The sequence below is a fragment of the Pectinophora gossypiella genome, chromosome 5 (assembly GCF_024362695.1).
Source record: "Pectinophora gossypiella chromosome 5, ilPecGoss1.1, whole genome shotgun sequence".
Lineage (NCBI taxonomy): Eukaryota > Metazoa > Arthropoda > Insecta > Lepidoptera > Gelechiidae > Pectinophora > Pectinophora gossypiella.
The window spans coordinates 8942875-8965084 of record NC_065408.1 but is presented as its reverse complement, the minus strand read 5'-3'; the positions used below and the strand labels follow the sequence as shown (position 1 = coordinate 8965084).

At 39.5% G+C, this 22210-nt stretch overlaps 1 protein-coding gene across 3 annotated transcripts; it reads left to right on the top strand.

The window, feature by feature from the left end:
- Nucleotides 1-757: 757 nt before the first annotated feature.
- Nucleotides 758-22013, top strand: LOC126366724 (PR domain zinc finger protein 1). 3 transcript variants are annotated; one of them, XM_050009942.1, is made up of 9 exons: nt 758-1049; nt 13723-13801; nt 14454-14717; nt 14878-14994; nt 15262-15303; nt 16117-16265; nt 16380-16480; nt 16561-18780; nt 19021-22013. In XM_050009942.1, exons 2-9 carry the CDS (start codon nt 13793-13795, stop codon nt 19341-19343), a joined length of 3225 nt encoding a protein of 1074 aa, XP_049865899.1. In that variant the 5' UTR covers nt 758-1049; nt 13723-13792; the 3' UTR covers nt 19344-22013. The 3 variants fall into 3 exon arrangements, with proteins under 3 accessions (XP_049865899.1, XP_049865898.1, XP_049865900.1); XM_050009941.1 differs by lacking the exon at nt 758-1049 and adding an exon at nt 9864-10074; XM_050009943.1 differs by lacking the exons at nt 758-1049; nt 15262-15303 and adding an exon at nt 9864-10074.
- The last annotated feature ends 197 nt before the right edge of the window (nt 22014-22210 follow it).

Genomic DNA, 22210 nt, shown 5'->3' with positions numbered 1-22210 from the left:
AGGGTCGATTAATTCTTTCAAATATTTTTCCTCTCAGACGACGCCCTGAGCCGAGGTTCGCACCCAATTGGGCACCCTTAGGCCTGTTGTCTTAAACGTTGTACCGGGTGAGAGCCAAAAAAAAGTGATATTGCAAAATAATGTAGTATACTCTAACCCCCTTCGGTTTATTTGGACGAGCCTGGTGTCCAGCAGTGGGACATAAACATACAGCCTGATTATTTTTACGTTATGTATACATAAACATATACATGTATTAATTGTTATAAAGTATTTTTAGATAATAATCTAATTCAGTGAGTTTTTCATACACATGTTCAATTTTCTATATACCTGTCGCATTTTTGAATATTTTGCCTATCTAGATATTTTGTTAGTGCGCCAGTGCATTTTCCTATCCGGAAAATCTAGAGGTTTTCACTTATCACCTACATTTCCTGCATGTAAACATGAAAATATGTTTACTTGAAACAATGTGTTGTTTTACCAATCATTGTATAGTACCTAGAGTCCAGTTTCCCGCCTATTCACGACACTTTTCACCTAACGAGCTAGAGAGAGTTTCCACCTAGCTTTCATTAGCTAGTTAAATATCGATGGCACTTGTTCCAGATTATAGGAATAAATAGTAAAAATTGTGCGGCCGTGGCATTGAGTGTGGTGCGAGATGGGTACCTCGCAGCCGTCTCTGTCGCGCGCAGTTCATTCACCCGCAGTGCGGAAGAGCCGCGGCAGGCACAGTCGGTCGCCGGGCAGCGCGCGCGCACACCGCACCATGCGCCCACACACACCCGTAGCCGCACACGCGACCATCCCCCACACTGACGACTATACCCACACTCAGTGACTAATTGCATTTACCTAGACTGAAAGCAACATAGATCTCAACATAAGACTTATTTTTATATTCCCCTAATTTTAAGTGACGGTTCAGTGGATTGTTTCAGTGATAGAATACTTAGTGATAACATAAACAAACTTTTCCCGTGGATTTTCCAAACTGGATTATTTGGCGTGATCAACTTTAGTGGATTGTTTTGCTGTTTGTGGTAAGAATATTGGATTATATAATTTATACAAACTAACATGACTAATGTAGCAGTAACCCGTAAAAGATAAACCATTGACCGAAGTGTATCGCAGCCTCGCCGCTTGTTTTGTTTCAGCTAAAAGACATCAACGCGCGCTTTCTTAATCTTAGTATTAAGGCGATTTGGATTTTTTAATTAGTCACTAACAAATTTATATTACAGAAGTATTTATTAATCAATACATTAGTATTTACTTAACAAACAAATTAAGAGATTCAAGATTCCAGAGATTTAGAATTAACAGTATAATTATACTGCATCTATTACCATTACTTTTGACGGTATTTGTATAAAACGTTTTCTGATGAGTATAATATAACAGAGGAAATAATTATAATGTCTAAATTTAATTTGTTGTTTATAAGTAAATCTTTTTAATTTACTAACATTGGTATGATAGTTTGGGCAGTAGACTTATCTTTAGATTTACAGTACTAACAATATTAACAATGAAAGTTCTCATAAAGGCAATCGAGTATAATCTATACTTAGTAAGGAAGGGTGGTTGAATGTTATGTAATCATTGTTTTCAGCATGCGTTTAGTTTTTGTCTTGTTATTTAAAACTAGGTTCAAGGCGGGTCGGGAGGCTTCTCAATTGTCTTTAAGGATGATCTAAATATACTTCTGTGTGATTTCAATATGTGCCTATTACAAATGAAACCCAATACATATACGTATAGAACAAATTATTAAACATACACAAGAAAGGCTATTACAATCAGAGGTCTTATTGTCCTACTACAGTATTTTCTTCCTGGAAACTAGTATGTACCTATTACCTACGTAGTATGTATATTAGTTACTCCATGGTATTACTATGTAAACTGCAAATTAGCATAGTTAGTATACCTACTTATATCTTTTAATAATAAAGTAGAAGTAGATTTGTCTGATATTAAGGCCAATAACTTGTATCAGATTAATTTAATCTACATTATTTTTTTTGTTTAAGATCACATAATATATCAGGTTGACATTTAAGTAATCAATGAAATTATTTAAATATCAGGGAGTTAAAAATGACACATCGAAGTAGTTCATCTAAAAAACAATATTGCTATTTGACATTTGTTTGCTTTGCGCATTTATTTTTAAATGCGTAAAACAATATAATATTGCTTTTTTAGATGAACTGCTTCGATGTGGCCTTTTTAACCCCCATTTCCCAAATTTTTCGACAAGGCTATTTATACCATTTTTAAGTGCTAAATATAATAGGAGAGTAATGACCTGGTAAATATGTAATAATCCAGTAATAATACAATTTATCATCATTAGCCTTTTCGTTCACTGCTAAAGAAATAACGTCTAACTTTAAAAATAAAACCAAATCTCGCTCCTTAGCTCTTACAAGGTCAAGCGCTGTTTATAAATTTCCTCCAGCTATATAAATAAACGTGGTTGCTTTCGAGGGACGTAGCATCGACGTAGCGGCCACACACTAAATCTATTGTTGTTGATCGCAAAAACAGCACCTTGAACCGCTCGAGTTCACATTCAAGGCTAATATCGGCACACGTGGAGCCTTACGTAATGCCCGCGCCTCCACTGCACTTCTAAAAGAATACTAAAATACATAGTTAATAGCCGAACAGGTTTCTTATGTACATGGAAATTTACATCCTTTAGCACTGAATGCACATGTATTGTTTGGTCGTAGGTGGTTTTATTGATGTTAGGTTGAGTTGAGAACCTAGAGCTGGCTTTATATTTGAGAACTCCTGTAAGTTAGATTAGGTTAGGTTGACCACTTTTACAAAATTTGCAAGGTTTATTATCTCGAAACATTATTCATTATAAACTAAAGGGTATTTAATTAATTAAAAACTAATTTTGAAAAAGATGACATCAAGTCCCTGGTTTAATCAAATGATAAGTTTTTAAAACATACGAAGTGTAAGGACGTATTAGAGTTGTTACTCATAAAAAGCTTTCCAACTCAAGACGTTTAAAAAAACTCGTTATAAGTTACTCGCAATATTCAAGTAAGTACCTACACAAAAAATCAACATCAAAAAAAGAGCAAGCATTGCGCGAGAGTACATACGCGGAGTCCAAATTAAAGCTTCGGAATACATACATAAGTAATTACAGTAGTCGTGAACTGCGCACGGAGCTAACATAGAGTCAAAAAACTATAAAAAAAGTGAGTTTATGATGAAAAGTGAGCTTAGTTGGGACCGCAAAAGATGCAAAATAGCTCGTGAGCGTGCGCGGGCGCGGTTTCGGCAATGACACTGACAACGACCGATGATATAACAGCAGGCTGTCAAACCGCGGGAAAACTCGGTCATCGACCCGCGCCGCCGCCCGCGCCGCCTCGCAGCTCGACACACTCGCAGCTTTCGTTTGCCATTTTTACATCTACGCCACAGACCATAAAGTTGAATCTTAATTGTTTACCTCACAACATTATTTCAATTTTAAAACAGTTAAGACGTGAACTCGAAAAAATTGACGCAAACAACCTTTCTTTACTGAAATACAAAACTTAATTGCATAAGAAATGGAGTTCGCTGACAAAGGATAAGGACTACCTTGATGCAACAAGTTCATCGCGAGCGAGTGACATCATCCGTCAACAGGGTGACGTGGGTGACATCCTGACAGGTTTTTGTTGCACTGCGTGAGTGGAGTGTGGACAGGAAATTCATGTTGTAGATGGTTCATGATGAGCATTTGGTTTTGTTCTCTTTGTCGGGATATAACTTTTTCAAAAGCTTTGACCCTTTATAAATTTTATAACGAATAAGTAATAAAGGCAACTCTTTCTACTATTCTACCTTTTGTTTTCAATGAAAAAGAGATTTAAATTAAAAAAAAACAATGGAGTCTAAGTAATCGGAACGCTGATTGGTTTAGTACGCGTCCCAGGAAGGTCCTTGATGTGAAGAAAGTAAATGGTTATTGAGCGATGCGCACGCGCCTCGGGGCGGCGGCGGCGGCGCGGGAGAGGGTCATGTAACGCGTGGAACCTGTTCGAGCAACGGTACTCGGGGCGAGGGCACGCACCCATTATGTAACTTTTCTCGCTCGAGTGCCGACTGATCGCGACCTTTCGATTACTCATGCTTTAAAAACCACTTCACCGACTCAAAGGACAACTCGGAGATAATTAAGGATGGTCATACAAATAATACTCTGATTTAAGTAGAGAATAAAAATAAACGTACTAAGTAGCTACATACAACCAGCCCCAGCTCCCTAATAAGGTGGTCAAAACCAAACCAACGCAACTTGCAGCTACTTTTGTTAAGTTCTAAGATGGACATGATGACCGGAAAATTATTTAATTCGGCACGAAAACCAATTCCAAATATTATTCACCAAGTATAAAGAGAAGCAATAAAGATAGCAAATTAGATCAATCAATCAATAAATCAATCAAATATACTTTATTGCACACAACATACAAAACAGATATGAGATGTTTGTTTAGATTTAAACAAACATTTGATCGGCGCGTTGGCGAAGGTCGTAGTAACAATGCACCTGATTTAATCATTCTTGAAAGTAAAGTTGCAGGAAGTTCAACGTGTGTGAGTAAAAACATCGATGGCAGGTCGAGTGTCCCACATGCATGACTAATGATAGAATATGTATGCCGCGGCAGTCTTCCGGTCGCTCACTCGTTAATGGTTACACCATAATCGCTAAACACTCGCATATAAATAGAATACCGTTCATTCAAAATCCTATACCAAACTTAAAATATATCGAGCAACAGTTTTCATAATTATTTGAACCGCTCTGAAAGTTGTTACGTCGCAAAATATTTTGTATTCATATACCTATATCAATTAACAGAGTAAACAGATGTAAACAGCTTTCAAATGCAGATCTTTATGAAAAGGAATCATTTTCTTCGTACAAAAAGGAGTCAATTGATTTATATGCGTGAGTAACGGAATAACAGACAACGACGTTTGGCAGCGAATCAGATGTACCGGTAAACCCCGTGTGACAGAATCTGAGTTAAAGGATAAAAGCTCTTTTCTTCATAACCTGAGTCATCAAGTTTTCCTGTAAGTACTAAAAGTTTTCACTGTGAGAACATATTGTACTGTTACACAGAGATCAAAAGGTGGTCATCGTATAACGGGCGCGCTTCCCGACGCGTTCTGATTTCACCCTCGTATTTTTTATAGACACAACCTAACGGGACCGCGCTCCCGTAGGCACCGTACGAAGGCTCGGGGTGGCTCACATGTAACATTACACCAAGATCAATATTACCTGCTCTTGGGAACTTGTTCACTTATTATTATAAAAACCTTACTTAATTCGAAATAGAACTTGCCAAAACATGCTAATACGCGTCTTGTTATTGAATTTAAATTACTACAGAAACATGATATGATTCAAGAGGGTCAGATTTAATGTTTCTTTCGTTAGAGAAATTACTACTAGAAGTGCATTTACATTACACGCCACAATTGAGTTCAGTAAAAGTGGATTCTACTCATTTCTGATGTCACTGATTCTCATTAAGCCCACTCACCGGCTCCATAAAACAGCGTAGCTGGCGAAATGTAGGTTGACGCGATGTCTAGTAGTGTCATTGAACTATCACGAGTATTCATATGAATACATTAAAAATATAACTTTACAATCAAGTTTTTCTAACGAAATTATTACCAAAAAAATGATAATAATCTAAGACATGATTAGTTTTACAACCCATTTCATAACCTTCAATAATGTCCAAACCACTGCAATAATATACAGCCGATTATCTATGGTTAGCAAACAGCGACAAAAAATATGAAAAGAAAGGAGCAAGTGTTTGGTAAAACGCAGGTAGACGAAAATGCATTAAAAGTTGGGACAACGGTCTTTTGTCAGGACATACCGTTAGATCCATTTGAGACTATCAACAGCGGAGGAATATGATCAATCGTGGAGATTTTATACCATTTAATACATAGGTAGAGCAAAGAAAATATGAATAGAAGAATGTAAAGTAAACCTATGTAGTTTTAAGCTTTACTTTACCAGCATGTTCTAGAATTTACTGGAGATTTAGAGCCAGAAAAAGTGATGTTTTGAATTCTATTGAAATGAGAATGACAAAAAACGTGGTAGAGCTCTTGCAGCCACTGAAACGTAAAGCATATTACGAGATATCATCAATTCGGGCATGACACTTCCATCGGCCGCCCAAAACCAACAAAGGAAAGTAAACCAGCGATATAGTGGTGTCGGCGGCGAGCTCGATCGATGAAAGTAAAGGCCAGTTCAGACCGGGCCGGTCCCGTTACCCGGCCGCCCGCGCCGCGGAATACTAAACGCTGACATACTACGCGGGTTTTGACCCTAGCCACATTCTAGCCTAGTACTTCACACCTCTATACACTCGATTTATCTATTTCATTAATGCAACAACCAATTCTAGTAACTGCATCTAACTGTACCTTTGTTAGTGCGCGTAAATACATTAAACCCCTTTCCAAGTGAGGCTCTATATTTAAATGGAATGGCACTCTAACATTATCTAGTCTAAAACTTTTATTGAGTCATTAATTATACAAATACCTGAACCACCACACTTTGTAACAGCTGCAGTAATTATTATCTCTACAGGTAAGTCGATGGTTAAATTAAAAAACCCGACCGCGTAGCCAAAGTATATAATACAGGTTACAGTAAATCACAAAAACTTCCCGAATACAAATACTTTTTACAAAGCCTCATTACCAATTGCAGAGACAATGCAGACAGTCGTCCTTGGAAAACTTTGCACTTTTTCAACATAATTCACTTTATTGTTACCGTAGAAAACTTTCAGACTAAAAAATACGAGCTTTAGAATTTGTTACAGCTTTGAAGATGCAATTTGTGCAAATGGCATTTTTTAGCGCATCTTTATTTTATTATTCTCGAAACTGTCCATAAACCCGAAGGTCCGTTGTTTTTCGAGTAGCTTTGTTCTTATCCCTAAAGCCGCATTCATTGTTTGATTGGACAATTACTAAACTGCACCGACAAAGAAAAATTGCACATTTTGTGCTAAAAGTGAAATTGTGAAATACAAAAACATTCTAGCGGTACGTACATTGACGGGAGGTTTGGCGGACCGGGCGCCCGGGGAAGCGATTAAATATTTCGCCAGCTTTATCGAGACACTTTGCTACGTAGCTATTATCGGTTAGTACAGATATAGGAGAGGACATCGACCCTACGCAAAATTCGCTGCATTGGGCTAGGTCTAGTGCATGCGCGTATGTAGGGTGTGAACACGGAAGCGTGGCGAGCGGGAGCGCGCTATGCCGCCGCCACCAGCCAGACAGGGAAAAAGGCATGAATGAGTATTGAAGCCTACCCCAAGAAGGGGGAAATCGAGTTTGCACTGCGGGCACTAGCACTTCCACAGACGTACGACGGCCCTACGCCAACTAGCATTATACTAAACAGGATCAATAAAGGCTTTATCCCTGTTATTCATAGCGTCGTCGAAATGTTGGAATATGGCGAAAAGTTCTCTAACTTTACCACTATGGTATATGTTACTACGGAAGTAAACCACCATTACCAATTGTACTTAGATAAAATATCCTAATTATACAAGTAGTAAGTCCCTCTACTAGACACGGAAGCCTCCAGAATCCCCTCATCAATTAGCCAATTCAAACATGATAATAAAGCGTATTGCACCAGTTTTCCTGAAATAATTATTCATTTCATATTTTCCGACGAAGGGAAAATTAACTTCAAATAAGTCTAAACCTACCTACCCAATAGTGAAGAAAAATGTAGAGCAAGTCTAAAAATAAAATAACCTACGCAGTCTCACTAAAAATCAGCAGCGAAAGTTGATAAGATTAAATATATTTTCTATGCTACAAAGCGAACCTAAGAAGAAAATTTGTGGTGATGTCAATGACCCTGTGCCCAATAGTCGGAGTGAACGCATTTCCCGCACACGAGTGCAGCGTGCGATTTATTCGCCGGCGCGAGCGAGACGAGCGAGCGGCGCCGCGCGGCGGGCCAGTGCAGGCGGCGAGGCGGCGCGGTCATTCACCCCGGAAGATTCAGTGTTTTGATACCGCCCGAGCCTCCACCGATGGAAAACTGCATTTTCTTTGAAGCGCTTCGCTTTTCACGCTCTAATTGAACACTCTTATTGGATAATTTCATTTTTCAAACAAGAGAAAATGCTTCGTTCATTCTTTGAAGCTATTTTTCTCACCTGCACACGTGTTGCTATTTATTACCAATAAGAAGTAATTTTATAGGCACGTTGTTTAAGTTATTGTCGTGAAATCAGTACCGTAATCAAATTATCTCGGTAAGTTTTGAAATATTATCTTAAAGACAAGCCTGGCCAAACCAGATGTCTGGTGGTCTTCGGTTCAGATTTTTATATCCCTTCCGAGTAATGAAGTGAGTTCTTTGCCCTGTACTAAGAATTTATGCTCTCCTACTTTTCCACGCACAGCCTAATAAAACACGATCAATGGGAGTTTGGGAGACGGTGGGGTGCATTCGATGGTAGACACAAGTCGCCGACGATTAGGGTAGGTCACGCGCGCCCTAACCCTTCAATTGGATAAGGGTTAGCCTAGGTTAGTGCAAATAGAGCACTCAACATTCCAGTATTGACGAAAAAACTAAAGCACATCCAACTGCTTGTATCGAATGTATAGATAATTTAATGATTAAATGCCTATCCGGAAATAATAACTTGTTTTCCAACGTAAACTTTTGGGCCATTTTCATTCGAATGACAAATAGTTTTAACAGTCCTCAGAATCCCACACCAGCGGTCCATTATTCAGGTTCCACAGTTTGCAGCTGTTAACAGATTACGGCTGTAAATAGTGAAATCAATATTGGATAATGGAAGGTAGGTGGGTAGGCAGCGTGGCGGGTGCTGCCCCTACTATTTATAGTCGGGCTACAGTTCTCGCTTTGACGTCCTAGGCTGGCTAGGTATTTCAGGAAGCGTGAGTTTCTAGGGGTGGCGAGGACGAGTGGTAAGGGTGGTGTCGACGACCTGCGAGAGTGAAAGCGTGTTCCGGGAGGCGCGGGGTGGCCGCCATGGCTTTCGCTGCTCGCACGCCACTCGCCGCTCCCGTACCTTGTTTTCAACTTGTTTTAATTAGTGCTCCCATGGTGCACCTTCGCGATTTATTTGCGATAACATTAGCCGTTTATAAGGTGATTGGTTTATTAAGTGCAATTCTTAATTCATTGTGATAGAATTATTATAGACCAAAGAGACATTATATTGCAATACTTCGGTAATTCGATAAGTATTTAACTAGTTTGAGTCCTAAGTGCGGAGTTTAAAAGCCGAAACCTAATTAAGTTTCTAACTGAGTTTTTAGAGGTACCTACGTAGGTGTCAATTGCTAGGACACGCTAGACAGCCGCGTTCAGTTCCCGCGGATCGGGAGCGCGACCAGGCTCGGCCTCGGCTCGGGGCGCAGCGGTCGGCGGGCGCGCGCTACACTACGGAAGTAATGAACTTGAATGCACCACGCGGCCGCACTGCACTGCGCCGTCTCGCTCCGCTCTAACGCCAGAACACTAGGCGCGAACGTGACGTACTCACTGCATTTACTGTCAAATTCGTCCGCATTCTCCATCACAGGCCGCTTTCGTCGTCGATGCGTTTATCGGAACGAGACGCGAATATGTGTGTCGATTGCATTCTCGGCGTCGTAAAAGTGCATCTGGGTCGGTGGGCATAGCGGCGTCGAGTTAGTGCGACGCGCTCCGCGGCTAGACGTGGGGCAGGTCGAGCTGTGGTGCGTTGCATAATGCGCGGCGAGCGCGGGCGGCGCGCACGGCCAGCAGCGGCGGACGCGCGCTAAGCCCGGCGCCGCAGCCGCGCGCACCGGCAGCGCCGGCTCCCCACACACATCACATCCTCACCAAAGACGACAAAACTCTATGTTTATCCGCGATAAACCCATAAACTACGCGTGCACCAGTTATTTGGAGAATGCCTTGAGTAACGATTGCTTCCCATTGTTGTGAGTATTACTATTTAATTGTTTTTGCTACTTCCGGGCATCGCAATGTCGCATCAACTAAATAGGCACAGCCGCGTTACGTTATAATAGTTGAAATGAAAATTATAATGACAAATTATATTTGATTGCAATTGGAAAAAAACATCATTTTAGGTCCATATTTTTTTAAAGACAAATGGGATACATATTTGCCAGTACATCTATAATATACTTTTTATTAAATTACATTATGGGTAGAAACCTACATTCAATACACAATACACTGAATAGAAAAAATGTTCAGAAAGTACCTAAATGTATATAATTATTACATTCATACCAAGAAAATGATGAATATTAATTCGGCAAAAATACATACTTAAGCAAGTATAAAAACTTAATCACATTTCATCTTTGGACATTTTTCTTCGGTGCCTCTTTTCAATATTGTGAAATATTTTCATTTACTTACTTACTATACGATGTACAAAATAGCTTTTTACTGCGTATAACAGTATTTAATTGCAATTTACGTGAGTTAATGATCAAAAGTCAGAGTCCACATGTTAATCATAAAATGCAGTTGATTAAATAAATACTGTTTGTTCAAAAGGAGACGGCGTGCGCTTATGAAACTATTATTATCGATATCAATTCCGTGTTTGCGATGGTACGTAATCTTTATCTATCGGCCTCTGGTGCAGCGGAAAGATGTTAGATTTATTATTAGCGTGCAAGGTTACAGTTCCCGATGCACTCATATAAATACGTGGCTCAATAGGTAGGTACATACTACTTTATAAATCCACAGTATAAACTGACATGACAATATTGATATCTGACCTTGCATTATTTGGCACTGAAAACGTCTGCATATTTTGCTTCTAATGCAGTTATTCGTGATTGCCTTCCGTGACTAGCAATATTCCATCAGTGTAACTTTGAAGCACTATTACAAAATTTTCCTACTCATGTTCGTCGAGTGCACAAAAATTTATAAGGCTTTGTATTTATTAACATAAATTAAGGACTAAGTGAACTATAAGCAAAATATGACTACCATTAATTGCCTCCAAGAAATGAAATAGTGAGAAAAAAATGTAAGTAATATAAAAAATATATATACTTAATAAGCTTTTAAAGCGGTCAAACACGTTCATATTTTCCTTCTTTCTACTTATTTTCTTACGTTGAATCTTCGTTGAAGGTGCTTAATAAAACTCATTTTTCAAAAACTTAAATCCGCCGCGCAAATAGCACTAATTAAAGTAATATAAACATAGCATAATACAGATATCAGTTGCGCTAGTAGCAGAGGCGGCGCGCGCGATTCGCGTCCGCGTATGAGGGCAAGTTCAAGTGCAGCGCGAGCGCAAGCGCATCGAACGCCAAGGTTGCTTCCTGATGCGCGCCGCGGTGCGCACCCGCGTAGTAACGCACATAGTTACAACGCATACACGTGAATATCATTGTGCAATACAGCCTGTCGAAGATCAATAACCTGATCTACATTGCTTGATGAAAGCTTTTAATAGTTTTAATACAAGTGGAAACCGCGGGAGAAATATTTATTTTGTTTAATACAGACATATGGCTTAAGATACGTAGTAGTGATTATTGCACTGTTTTCGGTATATGAATTATCATTTTGTTAATCTTAATCAAATAGCATCATTATTGCACAAAATAAATATACAGAAATCACGTGTCGATAATAATAATATAAGATAATATAAGCTTTTAGATACCAAACAATAGAATCGTTAGATAAAAGGTAGTACTTAATATTTATATTGTAAGTGAAAGTGACATTAGCATAAGACTTATATTTCCCTAACTATATAAATATTTACCTACGTAGATATATACTTGTCAAATTAAAATACAATTTAACTTTGTTGTGTTATTATACTTGTCAGTGAAGAATTCTGTGGTTCGAACGCAATACAATGTTCTCACAAGAAAGCAATTAAGCGTAACATTAAAGATATGCATTATCCATATTATGGAACATAGTATAGATTGTTGACAAAGTTTCTGCTAGTGTAGCATTAGTTGAGGGCATGTGTCAGGGCCGCAGGGCGCAGGCGCGGCGGTCTCATGCGCGGGGTGACATTGCGCGGCTGTTGCGCAACCGCCGACGCAGTCACGTGCAGACTCCCCTCCTCACCTCTCCCCCCCCCCCCCCTCAGTCTCAACATCATTGATAATATCAAGTAGCAGCCTATTGTAAACACTCTTACATAACCCATAACTAATTATGCTACACTTTCCAATTATATCCTCAAGTATTTTATTTATACTTACGCGCACGAGACTCTCACTGCTTTATGATATAAAGACTATTTCCATTCCTCTTATATTAGAATACAATATTTTTCAGTCAAGTTCATGACAATGATATTTCCTGTTTTTCTATTATGTAAGTAGTGTTTATGAACAATAGTTAAATAACGTCTCTACGCGTACAATTACGTCAATTACAACAAATAAACAGGTTTTCCTTTTGATAATCTATATCCATTTGTTGCGCCATGGCAAGCGCAGTATGCACTAAAATAAGACTACTTATATTGGATTGGCACGTCATTTAGTTGGCGTGATGGTATCTTTGTCTCAACCCCTCATTAATTTTAATTTCACTTACGCGTCATCTCGTCTTCCGTCCATGACTCGCCCACGTATGTCTACATTTACAAACCGCATCTACTCCCCTAAAAGGCAGACAGTTTTGAATGCCAAAACTCTACTAACGTTCGGTCTAACGGCAAGTAACGCAAATTTTTACAATGACACTTTTTCTAAAAACTGAGTGGGTGTACAGAAACATAATTGATTAACATAGAGGAGCTTGTAACTAACTTACGGTACATAAGTGCAATTACAAAATGCGTACATAAATGCATTACAAATGCAGCGCATAATGTTTACAATGCTCGCTCCGGCGCCGCTTGCGCAACAATTTGAATGTCAAATGTGGCCGGTTTGGAAACAAATTTTTCGTTCTCATCGAGAGGAGTCGTCGGCCGTAACCCGCCTGCCGACAAATTATGCAATGAAATGTTGAACTTGGCGATTGCTCAACTGCCGTTTCCATGAGAACGCGCACGTTTTGAAATGTGTACGTAAATATCGGAAGGAATACCAACAAATGGGAAAACACACGGGTTCTCCCACTCCGCGAGTTTATGCTTTATACCGAATGATATTTTGGTTTTCGTCGTATTTCGGAACACCCTTGCCATAATTAACAGATTGCAAAGAATTATTGAAGCTACGTGCCTGAGTCCCGGTTCCGTATTCCACGAGCCGGCTGCCAAATTGGCAAATATTCAATGCACCGTCAACAAATAAACAGCAATAATCATTGATTCTCTAGTTTCGTTTCTATTAAAGTAATCTATATTAATTAAGGGGAGTAAATCTGATATAAGTAATTTAGTATGAACGAAAAAGAAATATCGTTGTTCTAACAGAAAGTTCGGTGAGCTGTGGGTACTCAGTTCATCTAGCAAGATAGCAGGATGTACCTACAACTACCCCAATTGGGATACAGTCGTGGGCATATGTTATGGGAAATATGTATCACTCAGTTTGTTTAATTTTAACTTAGCTGGATCTTACTGTGACTTTTCCTACGATTCTAAATTGTATTATTTTTCTTTTCAGGTACAATTCCACTCATCAATTAAAGAATAATATGTGATTTTAAATTTGAAAATCACCAACATTCATCAAAATGAGACTTGTGAGTATTTGTTATAAGTAGTTGTATAATATGTATTTAGTAGGTTATAGAACCGTAGTAAAATACTTATCTTACTATCTGTGCAGTACACATACTAAACACTCATAGATTATTTCGTAAATTGAGAAATTCTTGGTCTATGTAGACCCTGGAGCCTGACTTACGATGATGTACATACCTACCTATAGGCTATATGAAACGTCTTATGTAATTACATTATCGCCGAAATTTTGGAAGTGAACCGAGTTTTCTGAAAATATAAATAGGCAAAGGGGAAGTGTTGGTGCGCAATGGAAAGTGCGCACTTATCACAAAACTGGGTCAGTAGTAGCGCCGCCCCTTTATCGAACCGCGCCTGTCACCTCGCACTTTGTAAAATAAACCCTTTCCGGAAGAACATAGCATTCAGAATAAGTCAACGACCGCCGAAATTGCAGCCGGCTGCGAAGGGGAAAATGCATTTCACTGCGACGTAGCTTTGCATATTTTTCGGACCTGAAAATGTCCTGTCTGTGGTATTGTGGCTCTGTTTTCGATAAGAAATTGCGATTCGACTTGTTAGTTGATCCGTTTCCAATAAAGACAGTGTTACGTTGTGTAAATCGTTAATTTGGGTGATAATAAAATGTCAATGTTTTTCGTGGTGGAGCAGTCAACGAGCGAGGAAGTAGCGAGCACGACAGTGGGCCGCGCGGGCAGCCCTGGAGGCGGCGCGGGCGCTGTGAGCGGAGGCGCGAGCGCGAGCGCGGGCGCATACGACGTGACGCGCATGCGCGAGGAGGAGTTCGAAAGGCTCACCGTCTACATCGTGCCCGATGTACCGTGCGACCGCGGCGTGCCCAACCGTGCCGAGAAGACGCTCCCCAGAAGCCTCGCGCTCCGACCATCTGCAGTATTATCTACTCCCAACACACCGGTACGTTTACACTTCAACCTATTACATACACGCTAGTGACAGATCTCTATACAGTTATTGATCGGGCGTTGTCCAATCTAGACGATATTCAGCTACTAAACCTAGATCTGAATACCGTGTCCTGTCAGTGCAGTGTGACTACAAATTACACATTTTACAGACGGAAGGTGTTTGGAGTATAGGAGTGATTCCACGGGGCACTCGCTTCGGGCCCTTCGAGGGCTCCCGGACACCCAACAAACCCAACGACAAGGTCTCCTGGCGATACTACTGGAGGGTAAGTACAACTGCTTTTGCGATGTATTCGACATCATCAACTAGAACACTAAAACAATTGTGAACACCTTCGCCTTGCTTTGCAAATACCTAGAAACAATTCCAACTTTAATTTAATTTGGTTGTGGAAATCATCTGTACATATTGTTGGAGACATCAATGATGTGACCTTGCCATCATCCGCATACATAGGACATTGTTACTCATCACATCTACTTTCAATCTACTCTTCTCTCTAACTAACCTATTCCTCTCTATTTTGGGCCAGGTACAAGAAACTGTCAGACATCATACTTATGGAAATATAAAGGTGAGATTGGGCTTAATCATGTCTTTTAAGGTGGTGGTTTTTTGGATCTCACTTATCAATTTATGGTTTCAAATATTATTGAAAATACATAAGTTTCGTGTTACGAATTCTAACCTAATGGTACGTGACGCTGCGGAGTAAGGTGGAACACGACTTAGTAAATGCTTAAACAACTCTATCATCACAGAGTAAGCGTTTTAAAGAAGCAAGGAGCTAATAAAATGTGTTTACAATTCTAAAGAACATGAATCAGTTTAGCAATTGTGGGTTAATATTTCCGGGTATGCTTCATAAGTGGGAACAGAGCATATATTGAGAGCTAGAGCTAGCTTATCTTCCGCGTCCCACATGCAGCGACATTGCATCTCGTCCTTGAACGCACTACCGGTACAACACGCCACTATCAGCTGCACGCGCTTAGTAAACACTATGCACGTGCCACGTGCTTCATACTTCATACGTCATCTGTCCCTTTACATATGCTTACAAAACTAACAGTAACTGATTCCAACGTATATATGCTTAATATTATAATGTACATGCGCCTATCATGTTCCGTGTAGTGTCTGTTGAACTACCAAATGAGATTAATTAGTTTAAATGTTAGGAGATTATTTGAAAAAACAACATTGTTAGGTGTTGAATAAACTAAACTATACTTATTGAGATATGTTTAAATATTTTGCTTATTGGAATACCAGATAAAAGTAAAATTTAAAAGCGAAATTGTAAACAGTGCAGTAACTATTAAGTAATCTGTGACAGTGTCTTGCTTATCATTTCATAAGACTTAATAAGTGTGTATTCTTACAGATATTCAAGGATAGTGACTATTATTACCTGGACGGGTCAGACACGAGTGTGGCCAACTGGATGCGGTATGTGGCGTCCGCGTACTCGCTCTCAGTGATGAACCTCGTCGCCTGCCAGCATCAGGAACACATATACTTCTACACCATCAGGTAATATTACACTTCACAACACTTCACTGCATAATTCGCTAGTTCTTGTCTTCACCACTACTCATACAACACAAGTTCTGAAATTGTAAGTATAAAGTATTCATTTGGTTTCAGGGATATAATGCCAAACGAAGAGCTGATGGTATGGTACTGCAAAGATTTTGCTACGAGGCTTGGCTACGATATCGACCCGGAAAGAGCCACATACTCTATTTGTAAGTATTTTTAGGATTAAAAGACAAATATTTCGTATTAACGGTGCAATACAAAGCACTAACAAGTCCTTTTATTTCAGGCAAAGAAGAAACCATCAAAAAAGCATACGGCTTGCCGCCAGCTCCAGTTCACCCAGAAATTGCATTCAATCACATGAAATACGTTCTTGGACTTACAAACACTAAGGAACTGTTGGAAGCTGAAATGCCAAATCGTCGACGGAAACGTGAAGCGATTGATAAGCCGTTTCATGAGAACGCTCCTGCTCTGCCGCGAGAAGAACCACGTATCAAGAATGAGAGACCGATCGCCAGGACAGAAATATCAACAAATGTTATGCACAGTAAAATAGAACACCCATCAGTGGGTGAGCAAAGGCCATTGACACCTAACGGTTTAATGCAACCGCCTTCACCTGTGAAAATGCATCACAGAGATAATCCGACATTAATTATCCATCAACACAAGGAAAGTACATCACACGTTGTCATTCATCAGTTAGACAATCCTAGAATGCATTGTAATAGGTCCCCTGCACAAAATCAACACTTACGAGATGTGCGTGGACCTTCTCCTATGGCACAAAATCATCAAGATAAACTAGGAAGCAAATCTCCTGGATTAACTCATTGCGGTGCAGCTCATTACGAACATCAACTGACCCCTAATGATGGGTCAGTTCGTTCAGACGAGGGCTATCACAGTAATGGTTACCATGATGAATTCACGCCTCCAGAAGATTCTAGTGATTCTGATGTTGAAAACTACGTGTTGGATTGCTCAAATAAAACAAATGAGCCCAAGGAAACCGTAATAGTTCAAAAGATGGACCAGGACATGCACCGCAACGAGTACAGAAAAGTCAAGATAAAAATGCCAAGAGCATATCAATATCAAAATCACAAAGACATGGATTGCGAGAGTGAGAAAGAATTAATCATAGCTGAAGAAATGGTAAATGTGTCCCCTCAGAATTTATCACCACCACGACGCGACCCAGCTACTTCTACAGTGATCGTGCTAGAATCATCACAGAACGCTTTAGTTCCATTAAACAAGCCCTATTATGAGGAAGGCACTATTTCGCCAACTCCTCCACCCGCGTTCATGAGATACTCTCCACCAGACACACGAATCCTGGAAACTATTCTCACTGGCAACAGAATAGATACTAATAACAATGATCCGAGCCGCAGACAACCAAATGCCACTCCACCACCATCATCGCCTACGGAAATGGCTTATTCTTACAAGAAAAGTCAACGATATGGCAATGCTTGCAGTCCGGATTCGAGCTCTAATTTAACTCCATTGCCATCACTACTGCCACTGCCACAGCAGCTACCGATACCTAATGCTGCATCTATTTATTCTTCATCGCCTCCGCACACTATTCCACATACAACAGAAATTCGTGAAATCAGAGAAATAAGAGAGATTAGAGAAACGCGTTATGAGAGTCACTATCCGAATTATTCATACAGCTTGTATTCTCCGCCAAATTCTACAATTATCACGCAACTGGGTTCCCCGCCCAGTACTTATTCACCTACAGTGACATCATCTCATCAATATGAAAGATCTCAAAATGGGCAAAATAACCATCATTATCCATCGTCTACTAGCGTAATTACACTTAAGAACTGTTCACAACTAAGTCTAATTCAAAATTCCAACATGAACAATCAACTGATACCTGCACACGGAAGCGTGAGTCCCGACGGCTCGTGCAGCCTGATGATGGGCCCGGTGAGCCCTAACTCACAGTCTTCACGGGGTTACAGGAGTTTACCATATCCCTTGAAGAAAAAGGATGGAAAAATGCATTACGAGTGCAATGTCTGTTGCAAAACGTTCGGACAACTTTCTAACTTGAAGGTGCACTTGCGAACACATTCGGGTGAACGGCCGTTCAAATGCAACGTGTGCAGCAAATCATTCACACAACTAGCGCACTTACAAAAACACCACCTGGTACACACGGGCGAGAAGCCGCACCAGTGTGACATTTGTAAGAAGAGGTTCTCCTCCACCTCCAATTTGAAGACACATCTACGTTTACACTCAGGACAGAAACCTTACGCATGTGATCTATGCATGCAAAAATTCACACAGTTCGTACACCTAAAGTTACACAAAAGACTACACACAAATGACCGGCCCTACGTATGCCAAGGCTGTGACAAGAAGTACATCAGCGCGTCTGGACTACGCACTCACTGGAAAACTACCAGTTGCAAACCCAACAACATCGAGGAAGTCCTCGCCATCACTAACGCTGCCAACACTGAATGCATTGGTAAGAATCATTATTCACTTTAAATTTCAGCGAAGAAATTTAATAAAACACCCACTTTAGTTCTTTTGTTTTGAAATTTAAACTCATATTTTACTATTAAAAATTAAACAAACCAACAATCGCGAGCGTAGTCACAAGAGCAACTGCAGTGCGCTGCACTTTCTCCTCGTAGGTGAACCGCAACTTTCACTTGCGCTCTCGCTGATCGCGGCCGATTTCATTTTCGCGTGCAATTCGCAGGTTCTGTCGACAAAGACTGCCACGAAAGAGAGGGGCACGAGGCGTACGAGGTACACTCACCGTCGCAGGGCGCGCTGGTGGTGGCCGGTGGGGCGCGCGTGCCGCTGTCGCACGGAGACGCGCTGCTGGCTGTGCACGGGGCGCACGGGGCGCACGCGCACTCCACGACGCCACACCTGGCGGCGCCGGGGCAGGCGTCGCCGGGCACGGGCGCCGCGTACCGGACGCTGGGCGAGCACGACGCACCTCACTACGGTGGCGGCGGCGAGCCGCGCCCTAGTGTCATCGAGTCGAGCCAGCCGCTCATCATCGAGTGCACCTGAGCCGCGGCCGAGCCGCACGCGCCGCTATCGCGCCGCCTGTTCCCCGCCGCTACATGTGATTCCCCGCTTGTGATCTATCGAAAGTATTTGTGTAGAAGACGATCGTGGGACGAGCTTGCGGTCTCGTCTCGACCAGTGGCTATGAGATTACGATATGAACGTTAAGTTGTACATTTGTAAATTTATTAGTTTTAAGTGCGACGAGATATTATTAATAAGTACTAAGTACTTATGTTAGCCCGTTTGGGAGTATATAATATACTACCATAAGCATTTGAATACTACACTTAAGGTTTCAGCAGCCTTTGTTTATACTAATGCTCAATTTTATACATAAAGTAGAATTCTATTGTAAATAGGAATTATGTGACATCGACTTTATTTAATTTAAATGTTTTTCTATGTAATTCAAGTTTCGCCTACATACATATACCTATTTCTAGATCTTAATAAAAGTGGTATCGATACATACTTTTACTCTGTCCGGTTTAGGATTTGGATGTTCAACAAACCATCAATCAATAATCTTCGATAACAACTTCACCAAAGAGTTCAAACAGCTACCTGTTGTATAGAATGCTAATCGTACCACTCGTTCTATATATCTTCAAACCTTGGTAAAGCAGGCTATCGTAGAATTTGTTCTCCGCTTGATTATAAAATTAATGTTTCGAAAATATCAACTGATTAGTGGTAAGTGCCAAAAGCGCAATCATATTTTTTTAAGTTGACCTAAAGAAACGTTCGTATAGTATTTTAAATCGTTGTTCCTAATGATTAAAGGAGAGTAAGCGCATGTGTGCATTAAACGTAACTCTAATATTGTTTAGATTAGAATCGATGAACTGTGTACATTTCCCCTACGCTAGAACAAATGGTGCTTCACATCGTAGAGTAGTACCGCCCGCGTGGCCGCCGGGCGGCGCCCGCGCACCGCGCCCCGCCTAGCCTGCGCCGCGGGGCCCTACTACGTGTAATGTTAATTCACCGAGTCTACTAGTTACTATTTTATACTCCAAATTCCAAGTAATTATGATTCTCCTATTCGAAAAGGCTGAGATAAATTTTAATACATTAGTAATAAAGTTTGGCAAAAATTATACATAAGTACTACTAATTGGTTTCCATGATGTGTAAGCTTTGTGAGTAACCGAGCTGAGCGCAGCTATAAGTCCAGTTTACACGTGATGTACACCAACGATAGCTTTTTGTATATTTCTATTGTTCGTACGAATATAAGATTTTTACATGCAATCACTTATAAATTAACTATAAAATTACCCTGTATATTTTATACCGTTTACACAGCTATCTAGTAAGTTGAATTTTGAATTTGCCGATGTAAGATGTATGCTGTTTACATGTCATTACTCAGACGCAACATTAATATAGAAACATTATTTCGACGTTACAATATTGTTTTCATTATTTCAATGTCGTTACGTTATTCATAATAATAGATTTTATGTGAGTTTCTACGAACAGGGTTTTGAATACAAAATAAATGTTTGAAGATCAAATGTTCATTTCGATCAACTAATTAAATAATATATAAATTAGAGACAGAAGAGACAGCTTCTTCATGTTGTGCTCGTAATGTAGCGATCCCGATAGAGGCCGATTTGAAATTGTAAATAATAATATATTTACTAACAGTATAGTACTTAGTACTACGTCAAGTAGGCTGCAGTCATTATAATGTTCGATGTATTAACTAAATCCAAGTCTTTATCGGTATCTCGAAATATTTTTGACACCAAAGCACGTATTGTTCCTTAGATATAGGATGTATTTTAAAGGTCAAACGTCAGATTAGAAACTGCGCAGTTAATAACTCTCATCATTAAAAATACAAAAATGTTTGATGTCATAATAAATAGTTATTAAAGATTGCAATACGTGCATTCTAGAAGAAATCTCTTAAGTCTCTGTACTCATGAGTTGATGTTGTTTAATAACTTCTCGCCATTCCTTAAATTACTCAGAGTTATATATTTTGTTGAACTTTTATAGTTATAGCTACTTTGCGACGTTTTGCTGTACACTCATTAGTAAAATTTCTGTGTAACTCGATATCACTGTCAGTAAGATAATTATCTCTGTTAAGTGATTACCTAGCAATATTCATTTTTTATTTTAGGTATATAAATACTTCAGTTTAAAGTGCTTAAAATTGTATATAAATTATACGCAGCGTCAGTCTACCAGCTTTGGACTAAAATAGTTATCTTACTGGCGTGAATGGGATTTTGTTCAAAGTAATGACATAACGTCCACCTTGTCGACCCTTTGGTTCCATGTAAATAATTATTAAAATGTTATTTTTGAAATTGTCACTCATTGTGCTCATTATAATAAAGTATATATCAACATCAAACAATCTTGTATAGTAAAAGTTATAACATCTAAGGAAGATCATACGTAATATTATAATAATATGTACAAATACCTACTGGTACAGCAAAGTAAGCAATATATCGATTTATGTATAATAACTTTGGCTAAATATTTATAATGATATTGGACTCGACACGTGCTGTAACGAGTAATATTACTATTCACTCTTAATGCGCCAAACTTACTACTGTAAAGGCCTGTAATTTTGTACACTTTGATCGATAATTATTTTACAACACCAAATCCATTAAAACAGGAGTAAAAAATATAAAATTATGGTTTTATTGACCCCCTATATCACATACTTACGTTTACTAATAAATATATTGAGTTTGTTTGTTGACAATTCGGAAGTGTCAATGAATAAGTCGTCCTATAATACTGGCCACGATATCTATACTACCTAATTAGAAGACAACAGATTTTTGGTTCTAAATAAACATTACGAAAAGTTGATTTTTAAATTATTA